Genomic DNA, 27,288 nt, shown 5'->3' with positions numbered 1-27,288 from the left:
TTTTTACCAACTTAGTGGATTATAGTAAAAACGAAAACAAACAAACAAAGAAACCACTTTGCTTATTAAATGACTAAGCAGCTTCCATATCTTCTCTTAGGAGCTTTCAGAGATCCCACAGATTAAGCCCCCAAGATTCTCAACTAGATAAAACCTTAGAACTTTCTACTTTAAGGTTTACTTTAGCCTCCTAACGTAGAGATGAGAAAACCGAGATCCAAGAAAAGTTAAGCGACTGGCCATGGTCCTGAGAAATTATATTTCGAAGCAGGGGTGTAGGGATATATGAGATGGTCTGTTCTACTACACTCGGTTTTCTCATTGCAAATTTTAGATAAAAAGTCTGATGTTCCCAGAGACAAAACCTGACGCTGCGGGATGGAGCGGCGAGTACCGCCCCGCGTGCCTCAAGCCCCACCCCCAGGGCTGTCCGCGGCAGTGCCTGAGTGGCGACCAGCACCGGGGACCTCGAGGGGTCCTTCGCGTGGGCTCCCGACGTACTGCCTGAGCGGGTGCGCGGGCGGCTTCCGGTGTGGGTGACGAGTGGTGGCCGAAGCGGGGGTACAGCAAGGGACGCTCAGGCGGGGACCATGGCGGACGGCGGCTCGGAGCGGGCTGACGGGCGCATCGTCAAGATGGAGGTGGACTACAGCGCCACGGTGGATCAGCGCCTACCCGAGTGTGCGAAGCTAGCCAAGGTGAGGAGAGGCCGGCTGGCTGTTGGCGGGCGCCAGGGGCTGAGTCACGGCGCGGAGCCTGCTTAGGCCTCAGGGGGCCTACGGGCTGGAGCGTGCATCCCCCCATTGCCTGCCCAGCCCTGGTTGGGCCTGCACGAGTGGGAGACCCCAGGTCGGCCCGGCCAGGGTTGCGGAGTACGCCAGTGCCTATAGCTTCCCAGACCCTCCCCAAAACAGATGATCACTTCCTTCCGTGGGACTTAGGGCTCCGTTTTACTTTTTGCCCTTTCTTGGATGCTGCTTAAGTAACGTTTATCTTAGTGGTGTCTCAGGGGGTGAGGCTGCTTCAGTATTCAGGCTGGATCAGAGAGTTTCGTTCTGTTGCTGTTGACCAATCCATTTATGTCGTTAAATCGTTTATGGATCATGGCTTATGTGCCTGGTCTTTGGCCAGGAGAAGGGGTAGGAAAGTGATAGTACGCAGATGACTAACACAGTACCCTGTTCTTTAGGAGTTGATGTACGTAATGAATTAGTCAAGTCATGCATGGTGGTGAGGGCCATACAAGGGGAGAGTGTTAACTGGAACACCGAGAAGGAAGCTATGCATTCTTAATGGTGCCATAAGGGAAGGTTTTACAGGAAGGCTGACGTTTGTATTGGGTCTTGAAGAATTAGTAAGATTGGGTGGAGTGGAGTCATTACTGGAGACGGAACTACAAAAGTAAAGACGAGTAGGTACTATAAGAGTTCAACGGGCTTTCCAAAAAACAAGGATGGAGAAAGGTGATAAAGTTGGTACGTATGTATATCTTAGGTTCAGTATGCTTGCTGAGGGGGAGCCATAAATTCATTAAGAGCTTTCTAGCAGCTAGCATCCACAAACATCAGTTACATAAGGGTGGGAAACTCAGCCGCCTCCAATGTCACACAGATAACAATAGCTGATATTTGTTGTGTAGTTTCTGCAGTGTCAGGCTCCGTGCTTACATACATTAAGCCATTTGATCCTCACCTCAGCCCTATGCAATGGCTATTGCTATAATCCTTATTTTACAGGTAAGAAAACTTGGGTTAGAAAAAGTTGAATCACAGGCGCCAAGATCATACGGCTAGTAAAGTGGTGAAGCCAGGAAGCAAACCCAGGCAGACCGATTCTAGGTTCGGAGCTGGTGCCGTCACACACCATGCTGCCCTGCCTAGAAGCCTATTGTAATGAAAACCTGAACTTTTTTTCTTTTTTTTTTTTTGAGACGGAGTTTCACTCTTGTCACCCAGGCTGGAGTGCAGCGGCGCGATCTCGGCTGACTGCAACCCCCGCCTCCCGGGTTCAAGCGATTCTCCTGCCTCAGCCTCCCGAGTAGCTGGGACTACAGGTGCCACCACGCCCGGCTAATTTTTGTATTTTTAGTAGACACGGGGTTTCACTATGTTGACCAGGCTGGTCGCGAACTCCTGACCTAAAGTGATCCACCCAGCTCGGCCTCCCAAAGTGCTGGGATTACACGTGTGAGCTACTGCGGCTGGCCAAAAACCTGAACTTCCGAGCACCTGCCCAGGAAAAGGAGGCAGCAGATCTTCACCTTCAGATAATATTTGCCAACTGGGGATGAAGGCCGAGCCTTGTCGATGCTGCTAATTTGAGGGAGAAACCAGGAAGATAGATTTCTCTGTGAAATACCTTAATATTTAGAAATTGGATAATAATCTGTCATCTTAAAATACTGTTTGAGCCAATACAATGTAACTAGAACAAAATATGAAGGCCAAAGTCAGCCCCTGAACCTCCGCTTTGGAATTAATAGAATGATAGTGTCCATAAGGAAGAAACAAGTCATTTGCTTTAGAAAAGCACAACCAGATCTTTTATGAATTTCTGTTAATACCAGTCTACTGTGTGCAAGACCTAGTCAATGTTAGATACTATGAGAAGTACAGAGATTATCAGACAAGGCTCTTGCCCTCAAATAGCTTAGAGATCAGTAAGAAAAAAGGCTTCACTGCTACAATTGTTCTGGTGATCTTATGTAGCATTTATTCCTAAATAATTGTTGTCATGTTCCAGACTGTTGAAAAACTTGCAAACTCCAATACCAGATGCTTTTTTAAGTGTCCAGTGGGTAACAGAAGTGTTTTTAAAAAAGAATGTTGGGACCTGTTAAGATAGGTACATTTGAATTTTGATTTTTTTTTTTTTAAGCCAATGTGCCAGCTGAATAAAACAAGGTATATGTTGTGGGAGGGTATACTTTTTTTGTTTTGTTTTTTGATACCGAGCCAGTTTCAACTTTAAATTAGATGGTTACCCTACACTCCTGGTTAATTTTTTTAAACGTATTTTTCCGTTTCGCTTTTTTTTTTTAATTTTTTTTTTTTTTGGTTTTGAGACAGAGTTTCACTCTTGTTGCCCAGGCTGGAGTGCAGTGGCACGATCTTGGCTCACTGCAACCTCCACCTCCCGGTTTCAATTGATTCTTGTGCTTCAGCTTCCCGAGTATCTGGGATTACCGGCATGTGCCACCACATCCAGCTTATTTTGTGTTTTTAGTAGAGGCGGGGTTTCACCATGTTGGTCAGGATGGTCTCAAACTCCTGGCCTCAAGTAATCCACCCGCCTCTGCCTCCCAAAGTGCTGGGATTACAGGCGTGAGCCACTGTGCCCAGTTGCTTTTTATTTTCCATTTCATATTATTTTCTAACCATTCTGCCAAACATTAAAAAAATAATAACAACATTGTATTTCTACATTGGAATGTATGGAACAGTTAGTATACATTCTTTTGATTTTATTTTGAGTCCATCAATAAAACTATGAAGAACTTCTTGTTATTTTCACTTGTGAGAAAATTTAAGCTTCAGGCAACTTAAGTGGTTTATTCGAGGCAGATCAAACTCACATCTCCTGGTTAAAAAAAATGGTGTTCTTTTTGCTATTGCCTCTTTAAGAGATTATCAATTTTGTCCTTAATTTCCTTAAGACATTTTTTATTTTAAATGTGAAAAACATTTGGAGATAAAAACTGTTTATATAGCACTTTGAAAGGCCAAGGTGGAAAGATCACTTGAGGCCAGCAGTTTGAGGCCAGCCTAACAAGACGCTGTCTCCACAAAAATTTAAAAATTAGCCAGATGTGGTGGTACACACCTGTTGTCCCAGCTACTCTGGAGGCTGAAGCAGGAGGATCGCTTGAGCCCAGTAGTTCAAGGTTGCTATGAGCTATGATCGCATCACTGCACAGAACCCTGGGCAACAGAGTGAGACCTTATCTCTTAAAAAAAAAAAAAAGTTGTGTATAGAGACTTAATAATGTAGTAGTTGGGAAACCATATATAGCAGAAGCCTTAGAAAGGCAGACAAATTCTAGAGTTGGGTTGTAAAATTGCCAAATGTAGATCATTTAAATCTCTTGTAGTTGTAACCTAGTTCTATGTCTATCCTAACACCCATGTTGCAAATGATAACTAATAACTAATATTTATTGCTGTATACATTTTATTAAGATGTCAGCTGCTATGATTATGGTGTGTACATACTATGTTCCAGGCATACCTTCTTACACCAACCCTGTGGATTGCTACAAGTATTGTGTCCACTTCACTGAAGAGAAAATTGAGAGTCAGAGAGCTTGTGTTTTAACCAAGACAATATGGCAGTACAGCTGGGAATTTAGACCCAAGCAGTCTGGCTGCAGAGCCCGTTTGTTGGTTTGTTTGTTTGTTTGTTTGTTTGTTTGTTTTTGAGACAGAGTCTCACTCTGTTGCCCAGGCTGGAGTACAGTGGCGCAATCTTGGCTCACTGCAACCTTCGTCTTCTGAGTTCAAGGAATTCTCCTGCCTCAGCCTCCTGAGTAGCTGGGACTATAGGCGCGCGCCACCATGCCTGGCTAATTTTTTGTATTTTTAGCACAGACGAGGTTTCACCATACTAGCTAGGCTGGTCTCGAACTCCTGACGTTGTGATCCACCCACCTCAGCCTCCCAAAGTGCTGGGATTACAGGTGTGAGCCACCGCACCCAACCAGAGCCTGTATTTTTAACCATTCTACCGTCTCTGTGGTTTGTGTGTAAGCACCCTGTGTCAGGTTGATGGGGTGTTAGTAAAAGTGATACTAGTTCTTGATGATGGTTATCTCTTCGCCTTGTATTCAGGAGTTAAAAATTAATCTAAAGAGGGCCTTTTCTGAGCTGCAAAGATACGGTATTTAGCAGTTCGTAATATACTGAGGGTTTCTCGTCCTCTCTTTTTGATTATGTTGTATTTGGCACATGGTTATTTGGGGACTTCTTACATTCTTAAATTGAATGTATCCTTTGATTCTCCTTCCTCTTAACCCATTTGTGCTGGAGGTTGCAAAATCTTTTTTGTGAAAAATCAGATCTTGGCAATGACCTTGAGCAGTAGGCTATAAATAACTCCCACAAACTTAGCGTTCCAATAATGGAACATTAGAGATAATGTTAATGTCTTTTCCTTCCTTCCTTTTTTTTTTTCTTTTTTTTAAGATATGAGGATCTCAAACTCTTGGGCTTAAGAGATCCTCGTGCTTCAGCTTCCTGAGTAGCTAGTATTACAGGCACACACCACTGTACCTGGCTTAATGTCTTTTCATTTATTTTGGTCACCTGCAGTCTCTTATGTGCAACGTCAAAAATAAAGAGCAAGTGAAATGTAAAACAGTTTACATTGTTAGCAGCTTAAACAAAAGAGACGCCTTTAAGGAATGGGTCACTTTAAAAGTTAGTCTATGTAGGGGGAGTATTGGACTGGCTTTAAATTTCAACTATTTGTGGTGACTTTTTTGAGACCGAATTTCACTCTGTCACGCAGACTGGAGTGCAGTGGCATGATTTCAGCTCACTGCAACCTCCCGCTCCCGGGTTCAGGCGATTCTCATGCCTCAGCCACCCAAGTAGCTGGAATTACAGGCGCCCACCACCACGCCCGGCTAAATTTTGTATTTTTAGTAGAGATGGGGTTTCACCATGTTGACCAAGCTGGTCTCGAACTCCTGACCTCAAGTGATCCGCCCATCTCAGCATCCCAAAGTGTTGGGATTACAGGTGTGAGCCACTGCGCCTGGCTGTGGTGACTTTTTATCAGCCTTTTTCTTTCTTGTTTAGGTTGTGTAACAAATCATTAAAAGATTGGATTCATTCAGGAATTAAAGGAGGCGCAAACAGAACTTACAGATACTCAACATGTATTGATGTTGAACAAACTCATTAGTCGCTTACATCATTTACAAGGATTATTTTCATGAGAAAAATGAGTCACGGAAGTCACATGTTCTAACAGGTTGGTTTTGGATAGCTCTCTAACCATTTGTTCCTCTGAGTTGAAAGGCAGCATCAAGGAGTTGGAATTTCAGGACTTGAGTGAATAGACAGGAAAAGGAGGAGGATGTTTAGCAATAGGGTAGAACGTGGAAGATTGGGAGAAAAAACGGGGATGATTTGAAAATTGGAAATTGTATTAAATGAAATGATAGTAGTGTCCTTCAAATAGCACTAAATTGTCAGCCATATAGTTTGTCACATCCTGCTTATTGTGACAGTAAGAATCAGGAACTGTAAGCCATTAGGATCAACTGAATACAGATCAGGTGAGTGCCAGTCCATTCAACACATATTATGTGGAGGTTGGTGCAAAGAGAAGTGACAAGTAAACAAGCATCCATCCCTAAAGGAACTTGTAGACCACTTAGGAGGTAAGTTACGTGCATCAGTAACTGATACAAGGATGGAAGGATGGACCATAGTATCTGCAGAAGCACTGGCATGTGCTTGGTGTGATGCAGCTCACCGAACTGCAGTGATGAACAGTGTAGACATGGCCCCTACTCTTACAGAGGTTGCATTCTACTGAGATTGGAAAGACAGTAAACACCAAAATAGAATATAGTTTGGGGTAATTGCAGAGTGGAGACAGTATGGTTGAGTATGAAAGGAAAAGGTGCTGAGTGACTACTGATTTTTAGAGAGTGTTATCCAAAAATGCCTTTGTGAGAAAATGACGTTTAATGTTTTGTTGATACTCCAGACTGTGGCTTTAGGCCAGTGTGTAATTCTCTCACATGTATCATGCAATTCTTTAATACCCATGCTTCTGAATTAGAATACCATATATTAAACCACACTCCATTGATCACAGTCACGTGACTAATAGTAATTGCAAATGTGATGGGTGACTGTCATTAAACGGTATTTTGCGTTTTAACTATTTTTGCACTTCTTTTTGTTGCCAGATAGTAACCATAGGGATGACTTTGATCAAAGCAAAAAGTGAGATTTAAACTAGTATGGTAGGGGAAGTGCGGCACTGCCATGGAGAGAGCTTTGGAGCTTGAGGCAGGAGCCCTGGATCTAGTTCTGCTGATACCTTTTGTGGCTAAGCAAGTCATTTTAAGCTGTTTAGTCCTCAGTCTTTTTAATCTCTAAAATGAAGTGATTGAATTAAATAATCCCTGACGGTCTTTCTAGTTCTAAGATTCTTTCATCTTTTAGGATTTATTAGCCTTCAACTTCGGAGAATTTATAGATTTGTTCATTTTTTTCCTCTGATGAACATTTAGCCAGTATTTATTACATACATAAATCTATAGAGCTTTCAGAGAAAGGAGAACTAGGGCTGTCCAAATGGGAAATGTTGTTAAAATGTGTTAGTAATCACATATTTCAGATTTAATTAAAATAAGTTCAGACAGGGACTATACAGTATATATGCAGTGCTGCATGGAAAATTCATGCATGTTTAAAAGTTATCTTGGAAAAATATGGCAGCAGTATTTTAAAAAGTCAAAAAATTATTTATGCCCATAATTCAGAAGCTATGTAATAAGTTTCTTTCATTAGTAGAAAAGGATAGTAGTCATGTACCATCCATGAATGTCATTAAGATAAAAAGAGTTTTCATTTTTGGTTAGAAAAACAATTTTTAAATAATACTCTTCTCATTTCAACTTATTGTCAGAGGTGTTTACATGATAGTTATTAATATTAGCGTGTTAAATAAATGCGTTTTAAAAATTTTTTATTTAAAGACCAGGTCTCACTCTGTCACCCAGGCTGGAGTGCAGTGGCGCATTCCTAGCTCACTACAGCCTCAAACTCTTGTGCTCAAGTGATTCTCCTGCCTCAGCCTCCTGAGTAGCTGAGACCACAGGCACAGGCTACCGTGCCCAGCTAATTTTTAAATTTTTTGTAGAGACAGAATCTCCCCCTATTTTCCTGGCTGGTCTCGAATTCCTGGGCTCAAGTGTCCTCCCACCTCATCCTCCCAAAGTGCTGGGGTTACAGGGCGTGAGGCACCATGTCTGGCCAATGAGTGCAGTTTTTGTGCTGTATGTTGGTTTTGGTTTTATCAAAATGTGTGGTTCCTAATAGGATAACTTGCTTTAGTCCTGGTGTATTATCATTTATGTTTTTATTTTTTGAGTTTTATTGTTCCAATCTCTAAATATATATGCCAGGGAGAACGTTTTATTTTTACATCTGAGATAGAGGTGTGGAGAGGTTAGTTAGTGTAAGTTGTCAGAAACTGTATTTCAGTTGGACCAGTATCTGCTCAAGAGCATGACTTTAAGGATAGCATGTGTGGGTGTTCTCAGATGCTTTCATTTCCTTTAAGCATGATTACTAATTTATTTTTAAAGTCACTGAAAAATTAAACCAGAGTTTCCTGTCTTTTAGCACCAAGCACTCTCTTTATTTCTTCTTGGAATTCCATATTTTAAAATATCTGTTAGGGTGACAGTGACTTCATAAAGGAATCATTTTTTCCTACTTTTTTTTTTTTTTGAGACAGGTTCTCACTCTGTCGCCCATGCTAGAGTGCAGTGGTGCGATCTTGGCTTACTGCAACCTTTGCCTCCCCATCTCAAGCCAGCCTCCCACTCCAGCCTCCAGAGTAGCTGGGACTACAGGTGTGCACCACAATGCCCAGCTAATTTTTGTATTTTTTTGTAGAGACAGGTTTTGCCATGTTGCCCAACCTGGTCTCAAACTCCTGAGTTCAAGATATCTGCCCCCTTCAGCCTCCTAAAATGCTGGCATTACAGGCATGAGCCACTGCATCTGGCCTCTGTTTTTATTCTTTAAAGACATGTGACTACCACTTAGAGTCTCTGATCAGAACAGGATCCACCAGATGCAGTGGCTCAGGCCTGTAATCCCAGAACTTTGGGAGGCCGAAGTGGGATGATCACTTGAAGTTAGGAGTTCAAGACCAGCCTGGCCAACATGGTGAAACCCCGTCTCTACAGAAAATACAAAAATTATCCAGGTGTGGTGGCACACTCCTGTAGTCCCACCTGCTGCGGAGGCTGAGGCATGAGAATCGCTGGAACCCGGGAGGTGGAGGTTGTAGTGAGCCGAGATGGTGCCACTGCATTCCAGCCTGGGTGAAAGAGTGAGACTCTGTCTTAAAAAAAGAACAAGATAAACAGGTGTTACCACACTGAGTTGATAAATTAGAATCCAGAACAAAGACTTGGTGTTCTCTCAGATGTTACATGATTGTTACATGTTCACTTTCTCTTAGGCATTTAAAAATATTAAAAATAGCTTGTGGGCTTCAAGTAGGGGACCACTGCCTGCCATCACCCACTAGAGAAGAAAGCACTATCATGAAAAGGAGAGAAGCAAAAGTAGTTATGGGGTGATCATTTTCCTCTAGAAGAGGCCGTTGATTTTTCGTTTTCTGTGTCAAAACCATTTCATTTTAGACTAGTTATTTGGATTTTTTGTGTTTTTTTATTGTTCATTTTCATCTTTTATTTTAGGAAGGAAGACTTCAAGAAGTCATTGAAACCCTTCTCTCTCTGGAAAAGCAGACTCGTACTGTGAGTAGTTTACAGGGAAAAGCTCAGTTACCATTAATTTCATTGAACATCGTTCCATTAACTTTCAATGTATTTTTACCCTTACAGGCTTCCGATATGGTATCTACATCCCGTATCTTAGTTGCAGTAGTGAAGATGTGCTATGAGGCTAAAGAATGGGATTTACTTAATGAAAATATTATGCTTTTGTCCAAAAGGCGGAGTCAGTTAAAACAGGTGAGTTCATGATCACGTCTGCTCGAAACACAAAAGCATTTGTATTTCAGACCTTTTCACAAACTCTTCTATAAGTCTGTTTAAAATGTGTTAAGTCAACATTGTAACATCCTAGAGGGTGTTTTAAAATTCGGTCCACATTCTCATAATGATATAACTGTTCTCTGTTTGTTCTTCTAGTCTTTATATGTTTGCATATTTTTAAAAAATTGTGTTACAGTGTTCATACATCTTTGTTCTATTTTGATGTTGCTACTTTTGTTCTTTTTTTTCCTCATGTATTTACTTATTTTGAGACAGGGTCTCACTCTGTCATCCAGGCTGGAGTGCAGTGGTGTGATTACAGCTGACTGCAGCCTCAGCCTCCTGGACTCAAGCAGTCTTCCCACCTCAACCCCCAAGCGGATGGGACTATAAGTGCATGCCACCACACCTGGCCAATTTTTTTATTTTTTGTAGACCTTGCTATATTACCCCGGCTGGTCTCAAACTCCTGGACTCAAGTGATCCCTCTGTCTTCGCCTCTCAAAGTGCTGGAATTACAGACATGAGCCACTGTGCCTGGCCCCACTTTTATTATTCTAAATGGTTGTATTATAATTTATTAAGTTGATATTCTGATTTATTTAGTCATATCTCTTTTATTAAACACATCTTTTTATGCTGTTTTAAAATGTTTAGTAGTAACTAAATATTTCATTTTCTTATATTATCCCAATATATGATTTTTTGCAAAACAGCTTTTTGAGGTATTACTGACGTTCAAAAGCTTTGCATACTGACAAATAGTTCTCTCCTGGACTAAACTCTCTGCGCCCTCTTCTTGACAAGGCCTTAACCTTGTCCTGTGTAGACTTAAACAAATACTAAGATTGTTTCTAATAATTCAAGGCTGCATTTCCAGGATGACCCAACCCTGGCTTAGAGTGCTTGCCTGAGAAAACTGAAGTCTGCCAAAAGAATGTACTGTTAAATATTTAATCGTGTGTGTGTGTGTGTGTGTATGTGTGTGTGTGTGTGTAGAAATGGGGACTTGGATCCCGCTACATTGCCCAGGCTAGTCTTGAACTCTTGGGCCTAAGTGATCCTCCCACATCGGCCTCCCAAAGTGCTGGGATTACAGGCATAAGCCACTGCACCCAGCCCTCCAACTTATTTTTGAGGCCAATTTTAGAGAGACTGTTTTGCTCATTTTGTTTAGAGATTCTGTAAGTTCTCTTTTAGTGTTTTGGTGAAGTTGGATTTTCTTTACTGTTTCCTTATTCTTCTTGAGATATATTTAAATGTTCCCCTGTACAAGTAGATCTCATTTTTTACATTTTTATCTCAACTTTTAAATACTGTTTCCTTAGTAGTTTCTGGGTTTTAATTTCTTGCTTTAAATAATAAAGACAATGACATTATAAAAGAGGATGTAATGGAACCAAAAATAGATACGTAGTGTTATTGTCCTAATTCCTTATTTTGTTAATTAGACTGCTTCTAGGGTAAGGATAGTGTTAAAGCGGGTTAAATTTTTTTTTGCAAAAGTCAGAATTACTATAATTGGTTTTGGTTTATTTTTCTTTAGGTAAGTTTACATGCATATAAAAGAGAGTGTTGGCTCAGTGCAGTGGATCACACCTGTAATACCAGCACTTTGGGAGGCCAAGGTGGGCAGATTGCTCGAGCCCAGGAGTTCGAGACCAGTCTGGGCAATACTGTGAAATCCTGTCTTTACAAAAAATACAAAAATTAGCTGGATGTGGTGGCAGGCGCCTGTAATCCCAGCTACTTGGGAGGCTGTGGCAGGAGACTTGCTTGACCCGGGAGGCAGAGGTTGCAGTGAGCCGAGATTACACCATTGCATTGCAGCCTGGGCAAAAGAACAAGACTCTTGTCTCAAAAAAAAAAAACACTGAAAATATATAAGCCAGGATTAAGAATTAGCATAGATTTCATTGAGGCAACCTAAAATATGTGAATATGACGTTTATTTATGTATTTATTTATTTATTTGAGACAGAGTCTTGCTCTGTCGCCCAGGTTGGAGTGCAATGGCACGATCTTGGCCTGCTGCAATCTCTGTCCCCTGGGTTTCTGCACCACTTCTGCCTGGCCAAAAAAAATGTTTTAATAAAAAAAAAAAAGATGGAGCCGGGCATGGTGGGCTCATGCCTGTAATCCCAGCACTTTGGGAGGCTGAGGTGGGCGGATCACCTGAGGTGAGGGGTTTGAGACCAACCTGACCCACATGGAGAAACCCCATCTCTACTAAAAACACAAAATTAGCCGGGTGTGGTGGTGCATGCCTGTGATCCCAGCTACTTGGGAAGACTGAGGCAGGAGAATCTCTTGAACCTGGGAGGTGGAGGTTGCGGTGAGCCGAGATCACGCCATTGCACTCCAGCCTGAGCAACAAGAGCAAAACTCTGTCTCAAAAAAAAAAAAAAAGGCGGAAATAACAGACGCTGAGGACTCCAAAAGCATGGAGGATGAAAGGAGTTGAGAGTTACCTGTTGTATCCAAAATTACCTATTGGGTGCAGTGTTCACTGTTGGGGTGATAGGTTCACTAGAGGCCCATACCTAACCACTGTACAATATATTCATGAAACAAACCTCCGCATGTACCCCCGAACCTAAAAGAAAATAAAATCACCTCCACAACAAAAACATTTAGCCTAAACTGCTTAAACATTAAATGTTTTTCGTGGAAATCTTTCTAAGATACTCTGTTCACTTTGCTGCTGCCTTAACCAAAATATACTTAATGTAATTTAACATTCTCTTGATGACTCATGCTCATTATTATTATTATTACTGTTTTTTGTTTTTTTGTTGTTGTTTGTTTGTTTGTTTGTTTGAGATGGAGCCTTGCTTTGTTGCCCAGGCTGTAGTGCAGTGGCGCGATCTGGGCTCCACTGCAAGCTCTGCCTTCCGGGTTCATTCCATTCTCCTGCCTCAGCCTCCCGAATAGCTGGGACTACAGGTGCCCACCACCATGCCCAGCTAGTTTTTGTGTGTGTGTGTTTTTTAGTAGAGATGGGGTTTCACTGTGTTAGCCAGGGTGGTCTTGATCTCTTGATCTCGTGATCCGCCTGCCTCAGCCTCCCTGAGTGCTGGGATTACAGGCGTGAGCCACCACGCCCGGCCCAGGGTCTTAATTATTAATGATTATGATATATTGCTTAAAATCTAGAGATCAGGCATTGGCAAATGATGGGACAGAAACCAAATCCCACCCACCTCCTATTTTTATAAATAAAGTCATTGGAACACAGCCATACCCATTTGTTTTTAAGGAGGCAGAGTTGAATAGTTGCCACAGAGACTATGTGGCCCGCAAAGTCCACAATAATTACTTTATGAACATTTGCAAAAATTTCCAGAAAATGTTTGCTGATTTGTGACCTAGATCATAGAATTGTTAGTGTTGAAAGGAATGTATTCCAGCCCCTTGATAATAACCTATGAGGAAACTGAAGGCGAGAGGGTCTCTGGCTCACAGTGTCGTAATGAGGTAAATTTGGGTGACTGTGGCTCTTCCTCCCACCCAGGTGGTAGAACTGTTTCACGTTTTGCCTCTGCCACTGCCTTTTTCCTCCTCAGTCACAGTATCTGCAGGTCATGGCTTCAAGCTGCCATGGACCTCTGCTTTCTCTTCCCTTCGTGAGATGCCATTTCTTCCATGCTTTCCTGCTTGCCTGCATCTCTGCATCTGAGGTTTTCCTGACCTTTACTGACTTGTTACGGAGTAGTTGGTACTTTTTAGGTATCAGTGAGTTTTGATGTGATGTTCTGTATGACGTTTCCTTGTCTAGAGTTGCTTGGGAAGACCAAGTTCGATCGTTGCTCTTCTGTCAATAAAATACATTTTTTTTCCTCTGTGAGGAATGTATTTTACTTATGAATGGTTTTTAATATTTTAGGCTGTTGCCAAAATGGTTCAACAGTGCTGTACGTATGTTGAGGAAATCACAGACCTTCCTATCAAACTTCGATTAATTGATACTCTACGAATGGTTACTGAAGGCAAGGTAAATTTTCTGTTGACATAACTCACAATGATATGTACTGTTTTTTCTGTATTCAGAGATACTTAATGTATGTAGATATTTTGTACAAGTATTTATTTGTGTTTATTTTTTAAAGAAATACACAAAATGTCATCACTGTAATTCAACCAGTAATGTCTTTGTACATCCCTTTCTGCAAATGAATCTATTTAAATAGTGACAGCCATGGTATATCTAGATTTTTCTGGGAATTGGGTATCTTATCGTAGATATATATGTGACTTTAAAAAAAAAGAAGATGGCCGGGCACGGTGGCTCAAGCCTGTAATCCCAGCACTTTGGGAGGCCGAGATGGGCGGATCACGAGGTCAGGAGATCGAGACCATCCTGGCGAACACGGTGAAACCCCGTCTCTACTAAAAGAAACAAAAAAAAAACTAGCCGGGCGAGGTAGCGGGCGCCTGTAGTCCCAGCTACTCGGGAGGCTGAGGCAGGAGAATGGCGTAAACCTGGGAGGCGGAGCTTGCAGTGAGCTGAGATCCGGCCACTGCACTCCAGCCTGGGCGACAGAGCCAGACTCCATCTCAGAAAAAAAAAAAGAATAAAAATTCTACAGGGTCAGGGTGTGGGAGAAGAGCATTTTAGACATAGAGGAAATAATATTCAGAGATACCAAAGTAAGAAATGTATGATAGATGTAGGAAGCTGTAATTAGTTTGCTATTATTGGAAATAGGGTAAGCAAGCCTAAGCATGAAAATTCATTCCCTAGGTGCTTTAGTTTATACTGTAGTCATATTTTTAGTATTTAATTTGTTGGAAATTATAAATCTAACATTACTTATAGCTACAAAAATGTTAACAACTTTAATACCTAGCAAAATTAAGTATTTTTAAATAAGATAGTCTTGTATTTAAACATAAATCAGAATTAGGGTATTAATTGTAGATATTGGACTACATATAACACACTTTTCAAATAATCACAAGGCTTTTGCATCTTCTGTGCTATTTATGTAGCTTGTGGTCCTATTATTTGTTAAACATAGTAATTTCATATTTAGGTTCTGAAAGCAGAGTTGCAAAATAATGGATAAAGTTTTATTTTCTTAAGAATTACGGATATATTTGTGAAATATAAAATGTTCCACAACTGTGTTTGTACATGGTAGATAAAGTGCACAATAGCTGTAAAATAAATATTGTTATAGTTGGGTTAAAGAATAATTCAGTTCTGGCCAGGCACGGTGGCTCATGCCTGTAATCCCAGCTCTTTGGAAGGCCTAGGTGGGTGGATCACCTGAGGTCGGGAGTTCGAGACCAGCCTTACCAACATGGAGAAACCCCATCTCTACTAAAAATACAAAATTAGCTGAGCGTGGTGGCGCATGCCTGTAATCCCAGCTACTCGGGAGGCTGAAGCAGGAGAATTGCTTGAACCCAGGAGGTAGAGGTTGTGGTGAGCCGAGATCATGCCACTGCACTGTGGCCTGGGCAACAAGAGTGAAACTCCATCTCAAAAAAAAAAAAAAAAAAAAAGTTCAGTTCTACCTTTTATTTTATTTTTTTGAGACAGTGTCTCACTCTGTTGCTGAGGCTAGAGTGCAGTGGCCTGATCATGGCTCGCTGCAGCCTTGAGCTCCGGGGCTCAAGTGATCCTCCTGTGTCACCCTCCCAAGTAGCTGGGACTAAAGGTGCATGCCACCACACTCAGCTAATGTTTTGATTTTTTGTAGAGACAGGCTTAACATGTTTCCCAGGCTGGTCTCAGACTCCTGGCCTCAAGTGATCCTCCTGCTTCAGCCTTCCAAAATGTTGGGATTGCAGGTGTGAACCACCGTACCCAGCCTACTTTTTCAATTTTAACACGTTTCCACGGAATTTTGATTGTGTAAATTTCTCATTTGTAGATTTATGTTGAAATTGAGCGTGCTCGACTGACTAAAACATTAGCAACTATAAAAGAACAAAATGGTGATGTGAAAGAGGCAGCCTCCATTCTACAGGAGTTACAGGTAAGGTACTGCATTTTAGAGTTGGTAAAACTTTGTTTAGTCAGCAGTATTTTCTAATGGAAATATAGGTTGAATATCCCTTATCCAAAATGTCTGGGACCAATAATTGTTTTGAATTTTGATGGAAAGCCTGTGAATGGCATCTTTTTTTATGTTTAAAATTGTCGTTTCTTCATTAGCCATTAAGAAAACCACAATGAGGTACCACTACATACCTATTAAAATGCCTACAATTTAAACAATAAAATCCTCAGTGCTAGTGGGGGTGCAAAGCAGCTGGAGCTCCTGTACCTTACTGGTGAGAATGCAAGGTGGTGCAGCCACTCTGGAAAACAGGTTGGCAGTTTCTTATAAAGTTACACATATGCTTACCATATGACCCAGCAATCCCACTCTTATTTACCCATGGGATATGAAAACTTATGTTTACATAAAACCAGTACACACAACCTGTTCAGAATAGCTTTATTTGTGATAATAAAAAGATAAAATCAGCCCAGATATACTTCAACAGGTGAATAAATAAACTGTGGTATGTCCATACAATGGAATACTACTAAGCAATAAAAAGAAATGAACTATTGATGTATAACTTGAATGAATCTTACAATTTAGGCCATTATACAGAGTGAATAAAGACAGCCTCAAAGCATTACATACTATATTTGACATTCTTGAAAAGACAGATTTGTAGTGATGAAGTACAGATCATTGGATGTCTTGGGAGGGCTTATGAGTGGGGGAAGTGTGTGGCTATAAAGGGGCAATATGAGGAAGGTTTTTTGAGTTCTGTATCTTCATTGTGATGGTGGTTGTGCAAATCACTACATGTGTTAAAATTCATAGAATTTTATACCAGAAGGGGGAAAGTCCATTATAAATTATAATTTTCTAGAGGTAAATAGCTTTTAATATAATTGTCAACACTCTGCCTATATACATGAAGGTTCTTATTATTTAACAAGGATGAATATTTTAGTATCTTTAATTTTGTTGCAGTTCACAAAATTGCAAAGTATTATAAACTTATTTCGGGAATTACTGTGCTAGGTGGAAACCTACGGGTCAATGGAAAAGAAAGAGAGAGTGGAATTTATTTTGGAGCAAATGAGGCTCTGCCTAGCTGTGAAGGATTACATTCGAACACAAATCATCAGCAAGAAAATTAACACCAAATTTTTCCAGGAAGAAAATACCGAGGTGAGCATATCTCTGACCACATGTTTAAAGGTATGAATAAAACCCATAAATCCCAATTTGTTTTGCCAACTTTTTTGCAGAAATTAAAGTTGAAGTACTATAATTTAATGATTCAGCTGGATCAACATGAGGGATCCTATTTGTCTATTTGTAAGCACTACAGAGCAATATATGATACTCCCTGTATACAGGCAGAAAGTGAAAAATGGCAGCAGGTAAGAGTTTATTTGTGTAATTGACATGGCTTATTCAGAAGAGTAATTTGCATTTTTTTATTTTCAAATCTTTTTAACTGCAATCATTACATGCAGTTGTATGGTGTTGCTTTCTATTCAGTGTTGTTCAGTAGATTACTGATTCAGTCTAATTGCGGCCATAGTTTATGTCTCACTTTTGGAGAAATATAGGCTTCCTGTTTAAAATATGTACAGTGGGTCATATCCTAATAAAGGTTGCAGATAAAGACCCGACATTACTTTGGAAAATTATTTTACAAAACTATTTTAAAGGGCTTATATATATATTCACATTTATACTGCTAACTTGTTATAAGAACTTTTTCTTTATACATTTGTCAAAAATGAATGTCAAGAAAAATGTCAGCTGAGGTAGTAAGTCAGATTAGCAATGATTTATTATATTAGTTTGTGAAAACTAAATGCTATAGAAAGACACTATGAAAAGGCAGCCTGGAAATATTTTTCCCCTTAAGACTTTTTTTTGTTCGTTTGTCTTTTGTTTGTTTTTGAGACAGAGTCTTGCTGTTTCCCAGGCTGGAGTGCAGTGGCGCAGTCTCGGCTCACTGCAGCCTCCGCCTCATGGATTCAAGTGACTCTCCTGCCTCAGTCTCCTGAGTAGCTGGGACTACAGGCACGTGCCACCACGCCCAGCTAATTATTTTTGTATTTTTAGTAGAGATGGGGTTTCACCGTGTTAGCCAGGATCGTCTCGATCTCCTGACCTCAGGTGATCCACCCACCTTGGCCTCCCAAAGTGCTAGGATTACAGACGTGAGCCACTGCACCCAGCTATGACTTTAAAATTTAAAATGGATATGATTGTTCAGTTTTCGTCAAAATTTCCGTCATGTCTAGTCTTGCGTATAACTTTTGTTGTACAACTCTTTTAGGCTCTGAAGAGCGTTGTACTCTATGTTATCCTGGCTCCTTTTGACAACGAACAGTCAGATTTGGTTCACCGAATAAGTGGTGACAAGAAGTTAGAAGAAATTCCCAAATACAAGTAAGTACTTTTGAAATTATCATGATATATCTCAGTAGAAACACTATTTTGAAAAAAAATTGGCTAACCTAAGTGTATACTTCTGTGTATACTTCTTTTTCTGAGATGGAGTTTTACTCTTGTTGCCCACGCTGGAGTGTAATGGCGCAATCTCAGCTCATTGCAACTTCTGCCTCCTGGGTTCAAGCAACTCTCCTGCCTCAACCTCCTGAGTAGCTGGGATTACAGGCACCCGCTACCATGCCTAGCTAATTTTTGTATTTTTAGTAGAGACGGGATTTCACCATGTTGGCCAAGCTAGTCTCGAATTCCTGACCTCAGGTGATCTGCCCACCTCGGCCACCCAAAGTGCTGCTGGGATTACAGGCTTGAGCCACCGCGACTGGCCTAAGTGTGTACTTCTTAATTGGTTACTGATAGATTATACTAGAGAATAAAACTAGAGATGATAAAGTGGTGGAATTTTTTTTTAGCATTGCATTAACAATAAATGAGATTATAATATGCTTTATTCTAAATTGCTTATCAAGTGGAAGTTTCATATCAGGTCTACACTGGCAGCTTTTGATTAATTATTTGACAGAGTTTCATCATTAGTAGTTTAGAGCTTTGTGATTTTCAGAAATGCATACTTCTGAAAATCTATTATATAAAACAGACTTGCTTCATCATAAGCACAACAGATTCTTATTTCTGTTTGTTTCATGAGTACGTTTACAGTTATTTCAGAAATTGACAGTGCAGAAAAGAGCAGAGTGTTAAGTGGGAGAATGCTGTATTCTGAGCTACTGTGGGAAAAATGGTAATAAAGTTGGTAAAATACACAATAACCAAACAGTATCTCATTCTACTAAATAAAATTTAACGAAAACAGTTTTTGTTGATTTTTTTGAACTTTGCTATTATATTAGTTAATACTTAATTTTTACAGATTTGGAATATTAAGATGTATACAATTTACAGGGATCTTTTAAAGCTTTTTACCACAATGGAGTTGATGCGTTGGTCCACACTCGTTGAGGACTATGGAATGGAATTAAGAAAAGGTTCCCTTGAGAGTCCTGCAACTGATGTTTTTGGTTCCACGGAGGAAGGCGAAAAAAGGTGGAAAGACTTGAAGAACAGAGTTGTTGAACATGTAAGAATCTGTCATAGAAATGACAATTTTTATTTTAACCTTTAGTGAATTTATTTTTTAGAATTAAATTTTGGCAAATTTGAGCATAAACTATTTTGTTTTTCACATTTGATAATCAAATGTTCATTTAGGATGTTATGTCTTTAATTCTTCACTTAGGATGTTTTTTGTATGCCCACTGTAGTAGTGATAAAAATTTGGTGTTCAGATGTTTACTCTGCATTTCCCAAAGCATATTGGAATGTATCTCACGCATCTTGGGTTTTTTCCCTATTTTTGGCTTTTCAGAAAAGATAGCTGTATTTTAGCTTGCTTCATTTTGAGAGAACCTCTCAGGAATCCAAAATTTATAGCGTATAAACCAGACAGAATTTCCTAAGAATTGGGGCAGGAGGGTGTTTCTCTCTAATGTTCACTTACTAGTCTTGGAAGCAGGTAACATGTCTTAAACCTGAACTTTGATCTTCTTAGTATCACTGTTGTCATGTTGTATTATGTTACCATTCACTCCTTCACATAACAAACATTTATTGTGAGCCTTCTATGTGCTAGACACTGTACAAAGTACCAGGGCACACAGGAGAATAAGACATTACCCTACCTAGGCCGGGCGTGGTGGCTTATGCCTGTAATCCCAGCACTTTGGGAGGCTGAGGTGGGCAGATCACCTGAGGTCAGGTGTTCAAGACAAGCCTGGCCAACATGGGGAAACCCCATCTCTACTAAAAATACAAAAAATGGCTAGACGTGGTTGCGCACATCTGTAATCCCAGCAACTCAGGAGGCTGAGGCAGGAGAATTGCTTGAACTCAGGAGGCAGAGGTGTCGGTGAGTGGAGATCACACCAGTGCACTCCAGCCTAGGCGACAGAGCAAGACTCCATCTCAAAAAAAAAGACATTACCCTACCTTGAATAAGAACATTAAAAATTATAGGGAAAGATGTACTTATAAATAAAAAGTATCAGATATTGTAGTACAAGTATCTAGAGAGCAGAGTGAGGCTTATGGGAAACTTTTCTACATAGAGGAATGATCAGGTTGGATGAATTGATGATTGAGGTGAGGTTTGTAAGAGGAGTGTGAGGTATCGGGCAGGCAGGAACAAGGGAGGGCAGCCTGCGCACCAGGTCCCTCTGAGAGTGAGTTTGGAGAATGCATTGGAGAGGGAGGAGACTAGAGAAAACTACTAAGGTGAGAGATATATGGACTTTAAATAAGGCAGTAGCCAAGGGATTAAAGAGTGCGTGGAATATGATTGTTTTAAGGAAGGAAATCAATAGAATGCAGCCATTGATTAGATTTAAAGCATGAAGGAAAAGGTTAGATTTGAAGGATAAAAGAAAAGCGAGGAGAAGAATGCTTCTCGTGCTTTCTGATGTGTTCGTGTTGCCATCAGCCCTGGTAGAGATAGGAGACGATGTAGCTTCTTCAAAGATTGAGTTCATTTTTCTCCCCACTGTTCCCCCACGTTTTTTTGAGTGCTATTGTTAATAATACTGCGTATAAGAACAGTAAAGGGGAGTCTCTGTGTCTTAACTGCAGCACCATCGCCAGTGAAAATTAGGAAATTTAATTTGAAGCTACTTGTAAGTCATTGGAATAAGGGTAAAGTGATGAGTATTTGAAATGATGTCCAATCTTATTTTTTTGAAAGAGGGAGAGTCAGGCCGGGCGCGGTGGCTCACGCCTGTAATCCCAACACCTTGGGAGGCCGAGGTGGGCGGATCACAAGTTCAGGAGATCAAGACCATCCTGACTAACTTGGTGAAACCCCGTCTCTACTAAAAATACAAAAAATTAGCCAGGGGTTGTGGCGAGCGCCTGTAATCCCAGCTACTCGGGAAGCTGAAGCAGGAGAATGGCATGAACCCAGGAGGTGGAGCTTGCAGTGAGCCGAGATCGCGCCACTGCATTCCAGCCTGGGTGACAGAGTGAGACTCTGTCTCCAAAAAAAAAAAAGAGAGAGAGTCAGTCTAGCTCTGTCATCCAGACTGGAGTGCAGTGGCACAGTCATAGCTCGCTGTAACCTTGAACTCTTGTGTTCAAAGGATCCTCCCACCTCAGCTTCCTAGATAGCTAGGACTATAGGCAGGCACCACCATATTCAGCTAATTTTTAAATTTTTTGTGGGGATGGGGCCTTGCTATGTTCCCAGGCAGGTGTTGGTCTCCTGGCCTCAAGCAGTCCTCCTGCCTCAGACTCCCAAAGTGCTAGGATTACAGGTGTGAGTCCCTGCACCCGATCGATCTCCAATCATTTTTTAGATTTTAGCCTTTAAAACATTTGTGTTATAATTAGAAAGCTTAACTTTAGATTCTTGCACTCAGCAAAAATATTTCAGTACAATTATAATTTTTAACCACTAGTTAAGTCAGGCATATATTTTGACTATATATTTAAAGAGCTGTGTAGAATATTCATAGTAATTCACAAATAACTACAGGAACCAAAATAAGTATTTAGTTTTGTTACTGAAGATTAGAACTAGCTTTGCTCCAGTTATGGACTACAGAAAAATAAAAGCTCCGAGTCTATAACATTTTAAGTAAACTTACCTTGGATGTGAAAATAAATGGACTTTGAGACTTGCTGACAAATGTTACGTATTCTCCCTGCTCTCTATCCTCTCCCCAGAATATTAGAATAATGGCCAAATATTATACTCGGATAACAATGAAAAGGATGGCACAGCTTCTGGATCTGTCTGTTGATGTAAGTAGTAATCAACTTTGAGTTATTTGTAGGCATTCTTTTTGAATATTGACTTGTAAAAATTGAGTAAGAGAATCAAATTTTATGGCCGGGCACGGTGGCTCACGCCTGTAATCCCAGCACTTTGAGAGGCCGAGGCAGGCGGATCACAAGGTCAGGAGATCGAGACCATCATGGCTAACACAGTGAAACCCCGTCTCTACTAAAAATACAAAAAAATTAGCTGGGCGTGGTGGCAGGCACCTGTAGTCCCAGCTACTCAGGAGGCTGAGGCAGGAGAATGGCATGAACCTGGGAGGCGGAGCTTGCAATGAGCCGAGATTGCGCCACTGCACTCCAGCCTGGGCAACAGAGCAAGATTTATGTCTCAAAAAAAAAAAAAAGAGAATCAATTTTATGATTTAATTTTATGTTTAGGTAAGAGAGTAATAGATAGTTTCCCAAGCGATCTTGAGTACCAAAAACTAACCTAAGTATCAAGTGATCCCAGGTCTTGCTGGAGCAATGTTGTCTTCAGGTCTGTGTTTCATGTTGACAAAATGCATAGCACACAAAGAGGAGTTAACCCAAGTGTGTAGTAATGGCCTGAAAAGCCATTTCTGTCACCAGAAGGAGTTGTGACAGTTTAGGTGATAAGACTCATGGAACATTAGAGTTGGAAGGTTTGCTCCTTGATCAGCTTGTCAGGGAGCTCTTGTCACTTATGAATGAGAGTACCAGAGTCCTTAGAAGTCAAGTGTCTTGTCCGTGGTACGTAGTTGCCAAGTAGCAGAGCGCATATTCTAACCCAGCATTTCTGGAAATGTTCACTGTACCATACTGCCTTTGAGGGGAAACTTTGTAGAAAAGGGAGTAGACCAACTTGCTGTTGGCATGGATACCAGCAGCATTGAGCTTGCAAGGAGGCAGATTCAAACTCACCCCTGACTGAGTCTACTCAGATTCTATTCATTCCCTAGACTATCAGTAAAATAAGTACTTATTACAGGAAGTCAGCAGTTGCTAACTCTTTTTTTTTTTTTTTGAGGCAGTCTCGCCTTGTCGCCCAGGCAGGAGTACATTTTTTGCAATCTCAACTCACTGCAACCTCCACCTCCAGGGTTCAGGCGGTTCTTCTGCCTCAGCCTCCGGAGTAGTTGGGACTACAGGCACATGCCACCATACCCGGCTAATTGTGGTAGTTTTAATAGAGATGGGGTTTCACCATGTTGCTCAGGCTGGTCTTGAACTCCTGACCTCAAGTGATTCACCCACCTCGGCCTCCCAAGGTGCTGGGATTACAGGTGTGAGCCACCACACCCAGCTGAACAGTTACTATTAAAAATGAATTCCCCTGCATATTCTTGGATGAAGAGTTTAGAAAATGCTTTTCTGGGCCGGGCGCGGTGGCTCAAGCCTGTAATCCCAGCACTTTGGGAGGCCGAGACGGGTGGATCACGAGGCCAGGAGATCGAGACCATCCTGGCGAACACGGTGAAACCCCGTCTCTACTAAAAAATACAAAAAACTAGCCGGGCGAGATGGCGGGCGCCTGTAGTCCCAGTTACTTGGGAGGCTGAGGCAGGAGAATGGCGTAAACCCGGGAGGCGGAGCTTGCAGTGAGCTGAGATCCGGCCACTGCACTCCAGCCCGGGTGACAGAGCGAGACTCCGTCTCAAAAAAAAAAAAAAAAAAAAAAGAAAATGCTTTTCTGAAGTTTTGTTTATTGTCTGTAATTTATCCTGTCTTAATCCAATTCATCTTTCTCTCTTGCAGGAGTCCGAAGCCTTTCTCTCAAATCTAGTAGTTAACAAGACCATCTTTGCTAAAGTAGACAGATTAGCAGGAATTATCAACTTCCAGAGACCTAAGGATCCAAATAATTTATTAAATGACTGGTCTCAGAAACTGAACTCATTAATGTCTCTGGTTAACAAAACTACACATCTCATAGCCAAAGAGGAGATGATACATAATCTACAATAAGGGTCTTAATGCTTTTAGAAAAAAGTTAAAATTGGAAGTCATTAAAAAAAAGAGACTGTTATAATGGTGTATATGTTGGGGTTTTTTTTCTAAGCTTCTTTGTCTTAAATTTTAAAATAGTGAATATGTTTTGAGACTCCCTTTGACCTTTCAGTTCCCCAAGTTCATTGTTAACTTTGCATTTGCAATTGGTGCAAAAATACACATTTCTGTCGTCTGAATACACAAAAAGTTGTGTCATAACTTACCCAGATATGTTTTTCTATCATTTGAAACCTTTTTAGCTACTGTTTGTTTTCATTCAACTAACAAACATATTACAATAATAAAAGCAGTATATACACATTTCCTTTCTACAGTTACCTCTGATTCTAAACATTTTGTGGGGTAGTGATTTGGCAAGTGTTTTTTAAATAAAATAAATTTCATTGTAAAGCTATCAGTCATTTAGTAGAATAGAAAAGCAACAGAGCATACAGGAACATTTGGGATAGAGTTGTGATTTGTGAAGAATTTGTACTTTGATATTGTGGCAGAAAGTCTAAACTGAGCGTGTATGCAACAATCTGGTAAGCTGTAGACTTCTTTTTTTGAGTTGGGCTGGTTCTAGTCACAGTAGCTTGATTGCTTTCAGCCCTCATCCTCTGACTTGATCAGTTGTTCAACAGAATCAACTGACATCATTGACACAGGTTATTGGGTGTTAAGTCCTGTCTATAGGGATAGTGACTACTTTTTTTTCTTTTTTGCTCTTCCTCTCCCCTTTATATGGGTTTAAATTTAACATAAAGTTGTTTTTATAAGGCTTATTTGTAGCTTTATACTTGTAAGTCTAATTACATCATTATTGTTCCAAATTCATTATCTCTGTAGGAGCTTTTAGTTCCATTATACGAACACTGGATAACCTAGTTTTTTTATGCTTTAAAAAAAATGGCAAAAAGAAAGACTTCAGGCCACCCTCATAGAGTAAGTGGTATAGTACTGAAATATTTTCACAGAATTAAAAGTAGCTTGCTGTCAAAGAAACATCTGAGATGAATTGGTGTGAACGAATTTTGCAAGTTTTAATTTGATTTATTTCAGAGAAAATAGAAAAATAAAACAATGTTAGAAGGTTATTTAAAATGATGTTTAAATGAAGAAAGTGTGAGGTCTACTTTTTAAAAAAATTCAAATGAAGAGAAAAAGAAAAACAGCATTCTAGAAATGGCATTTCTCCTAGTTAATTTTCTGCTTAATGGAAAATTATCAATTGTCCTTTTTTATGATCCCAGGACTGAAGACAGTTGTGGGATATCTGTCATATTTATCCTGTGAGTCACTGGGAATAAGGACATATAGTACTAAAGTAATCTAATTTTATTCTTTGGAAATTCAGTGCATTGGTCACATTAATAACATCAACATCTGCTATCACTTGTCTTTTAAAAACTAACCAAAAAAGGCCGGGCGCAGTGGTTGGCGCCTGTAATCCCAGCACTTTGGGAGGCCAAGGCGGGTGGATCACCTGAGGTCAGGATTTCGAGACTACCCTGGCCAACATGGCAAAACCCTGTCTCTACTAAAAAAAAACACAAAAATTAGCCGGGTGTGGTGGTGCACACCTGTAGTCCCAGCTACTTGGGAGGCTGACGTGGGAGAATTGCTTGAACCCAGGAGGCAGAGGTTGCAGTGAGCTGAGATCACGCCACTGCACTCCAGCCTAGGTGACAGAGTGAGACTCCATCTCAAAAAAAAAAAAAAAAATTGGCAAGTTCAGAAACAGAAGTTCACACTAACAGTATGGTTTTAATTTTCCTTTGAATGAAAAGGATAGAAGATAAAATTGTGTATTGTTAACTTGTAAATAAAATTGGAGCTAATTTGAAACTAGCTTTTCATTAACTTCATCCTTCTAGGGACTCATTACCTGTGAGCTTGTCAAACCTGGACTATTTGGCCAAATATGTTGCCATAGAGATTGCAAATGTTCCTCCTCTTTTTTTTTTTTTTTTTTTTTTGAGATGGAGTTTCACTCTTGTTGCCCAGGCTGGAGTGCAGTGGCACGATCTTGGCTCACTGCAACCTCTGCCTCCCATATTCAAGCAGTTCGCCTACCTCAACCTCCTGAATAGCTGGGATTACAGGCGCCTGCCACCACATGTAGCTAATTTTTGTGTTTTTAGTAGAGACGGGGTTTCATCATGTTGACCGGGCTGGTCTCAAACTCCTGACCTCAGGTGATCCACCCACTTTGGCCACCCAAAGTGCTGGGATTACAGGCATGAGCCACTGCGCCTAAACCCTCTGGTCTTTCTTTAACACACACTAGGCTCTTTGTGTATTATGATTTAGTGCTATTTGTAACTGTCCCAGTGACCACATTGTACCCAACTCGATCAGCTGTTCATCCATTTCTTGTTTTTTCCTGTCAAACATTAATCCAGCAAATTTATGAGGTATTTACCAATTTATTTTCTTAGTATTACAATATAATTCATTAGCATAAAGTAGAATAGTAAAATATTTGAGTTGTTCGGAACCTCAGTTAATCCTGTTTTACATTGCAGACCTAAAGCTGGCAATCAGGAAAAGAAGCACTTTGTTTTCAATGTGGAGAAGATAATACTTGATTCCATTTCATTGTCATTAGTGTATTAACCAGCAGGAGAGGTGATGAGCCATTTTTCAAATGAAATACCTTTTATTTCCATATGATTTTTTTATTTTAGAGTTCAATAGCTGTTTCTATAATTATCCTCAATTTCCATATGTTACTGAATCTGAAAAACTCATCTTTAAAATTCAAACAGTTCCATTCTATCTTTCGTAAATGTTAAATGTGATAAAAGTACATATTTTAAATTGTTTTCAGCTCTTGGATATAGCAGCAATAAAAACACTAATTTGTGGGTATTTAAGAAAATCTGGAGAATAAACTCATACTTTAAAAGATCACTTCTTTTCAGTTCTCATTGTCTGAAACAAAAGACCATAATTTTCATTTTTACCCCAAATCATCTCTCTCTAAACCTACTTTTTTGTTTTGTCTTTTAAGACTTTATTATATTTTTAGAGCAATTTTAGGTTCACAGCAAAATTAAGTGGAAGGTACAGATATTTCCCATCTTCTCCTTGCTCTCACACCTCCTTCATTATTAACATCCCCCACCAGAGTGGTACATTTTTTACAGTTAATGAACCTGTATTGACATCATTATCACCCAAAGTCCATAGTTTACGGTTCATTCTTGTACATTCTGTGAGTCTGGACAAATGTATAATGGCATGTATCCACCATTA

General features: G+C 40.3%; 1 protein-coding gene across 2 annotated transcripts; it reads left to right on the top strand.

Moving 5' to 3' along the window:
• Window positions 1–487: 487 nt before the first annotated feature.
• Window positions 488–26,943, top strand: PSMD12 (proteasome 26S subunit, non-ATPase 12). Of its 2 annotated transcripts, XM_009191058.4 has the most exons (12): window positions 530–698; window positions 5,799–5,973; window positions 9,458–9,517; window positions 9,605–9,733; window positions 13,644–13,751; window positions 15,640–15,744; window positions 16,795–16,944; window positions 17,025–17,159; window positions 18,074–18,186; window positions 19,150–19,324; window positions 21,961–22,038; window positions 23,794–26,943. In XM_009191058.4, the coding sequence occupies exons 4-12, from the start codon at window positions 9,614–9,616 to the stop codon at window positions 24,001–24,003; spliced, it is 1,194 nt and encodes a 397-aa protein (XP_009189322.1). In that variant the 5' UTR covers window positions 530–698; window positions 5,799–5,973; window positions 9,458–9,517; window positions 9,605–9,613; the 3' UTR covers window positions 24,004–26,943. The 2 variants fall into 2 exon arrangements, with proteins under 2 accessions (XP_003913375.1, XP_009189322.1); XM_003913326.5 differs by lacking the exon at window positions 5,799–5,973 and having other exon boundaries at window positions 488–698.
• Window positions 26,944–27,288: the final 345 nt, after the last annotated feature.

The sequence above is a fragment of the Papio anubis genome, chromosome 17 (assembly GCF_008728515.1).
Source record: "Papio anubis isolate 15944 chromosome 17, Panubis1.0, whole genome shotgun sequence".
Lineage (NCBI taxonomy): Eukaryota > Metazoa > Chordata > Mammalia > Primates > Cercopithecidae > Papio > Papio anubis.
The sequence above is the reverse complement of the archived record's forward strand: the minus strand, read 5'-3'. Positions and strand labels throughout refer to the sequence as shown.

Excerpts from the sequence above, each read along its gene's own strand:
- PSMD12 (XM_003913326.5), top strand. The coding sequence starts at position 591 with ATGGCGGACGGCGGCTCGGAGCGGGCTGACGGGCGCATCGTCAAGATG. Across the intron at positions 16,945-17,024 it reads TCCAGGAAGAAAATACCGAG|AAATTAAAGTTGAAGTACTA; the intron begins GTGAGCATATCT and ends ACTTTTTTGCAG. Across the intron at positions 17,160-18,073 it reads AAAGTGAAAAATGGCAGCAG|GCTCTGAAGAGCGTTGTACT; the intron begins GTAAGAGTTTAT and ends CAACTCTTTTAG.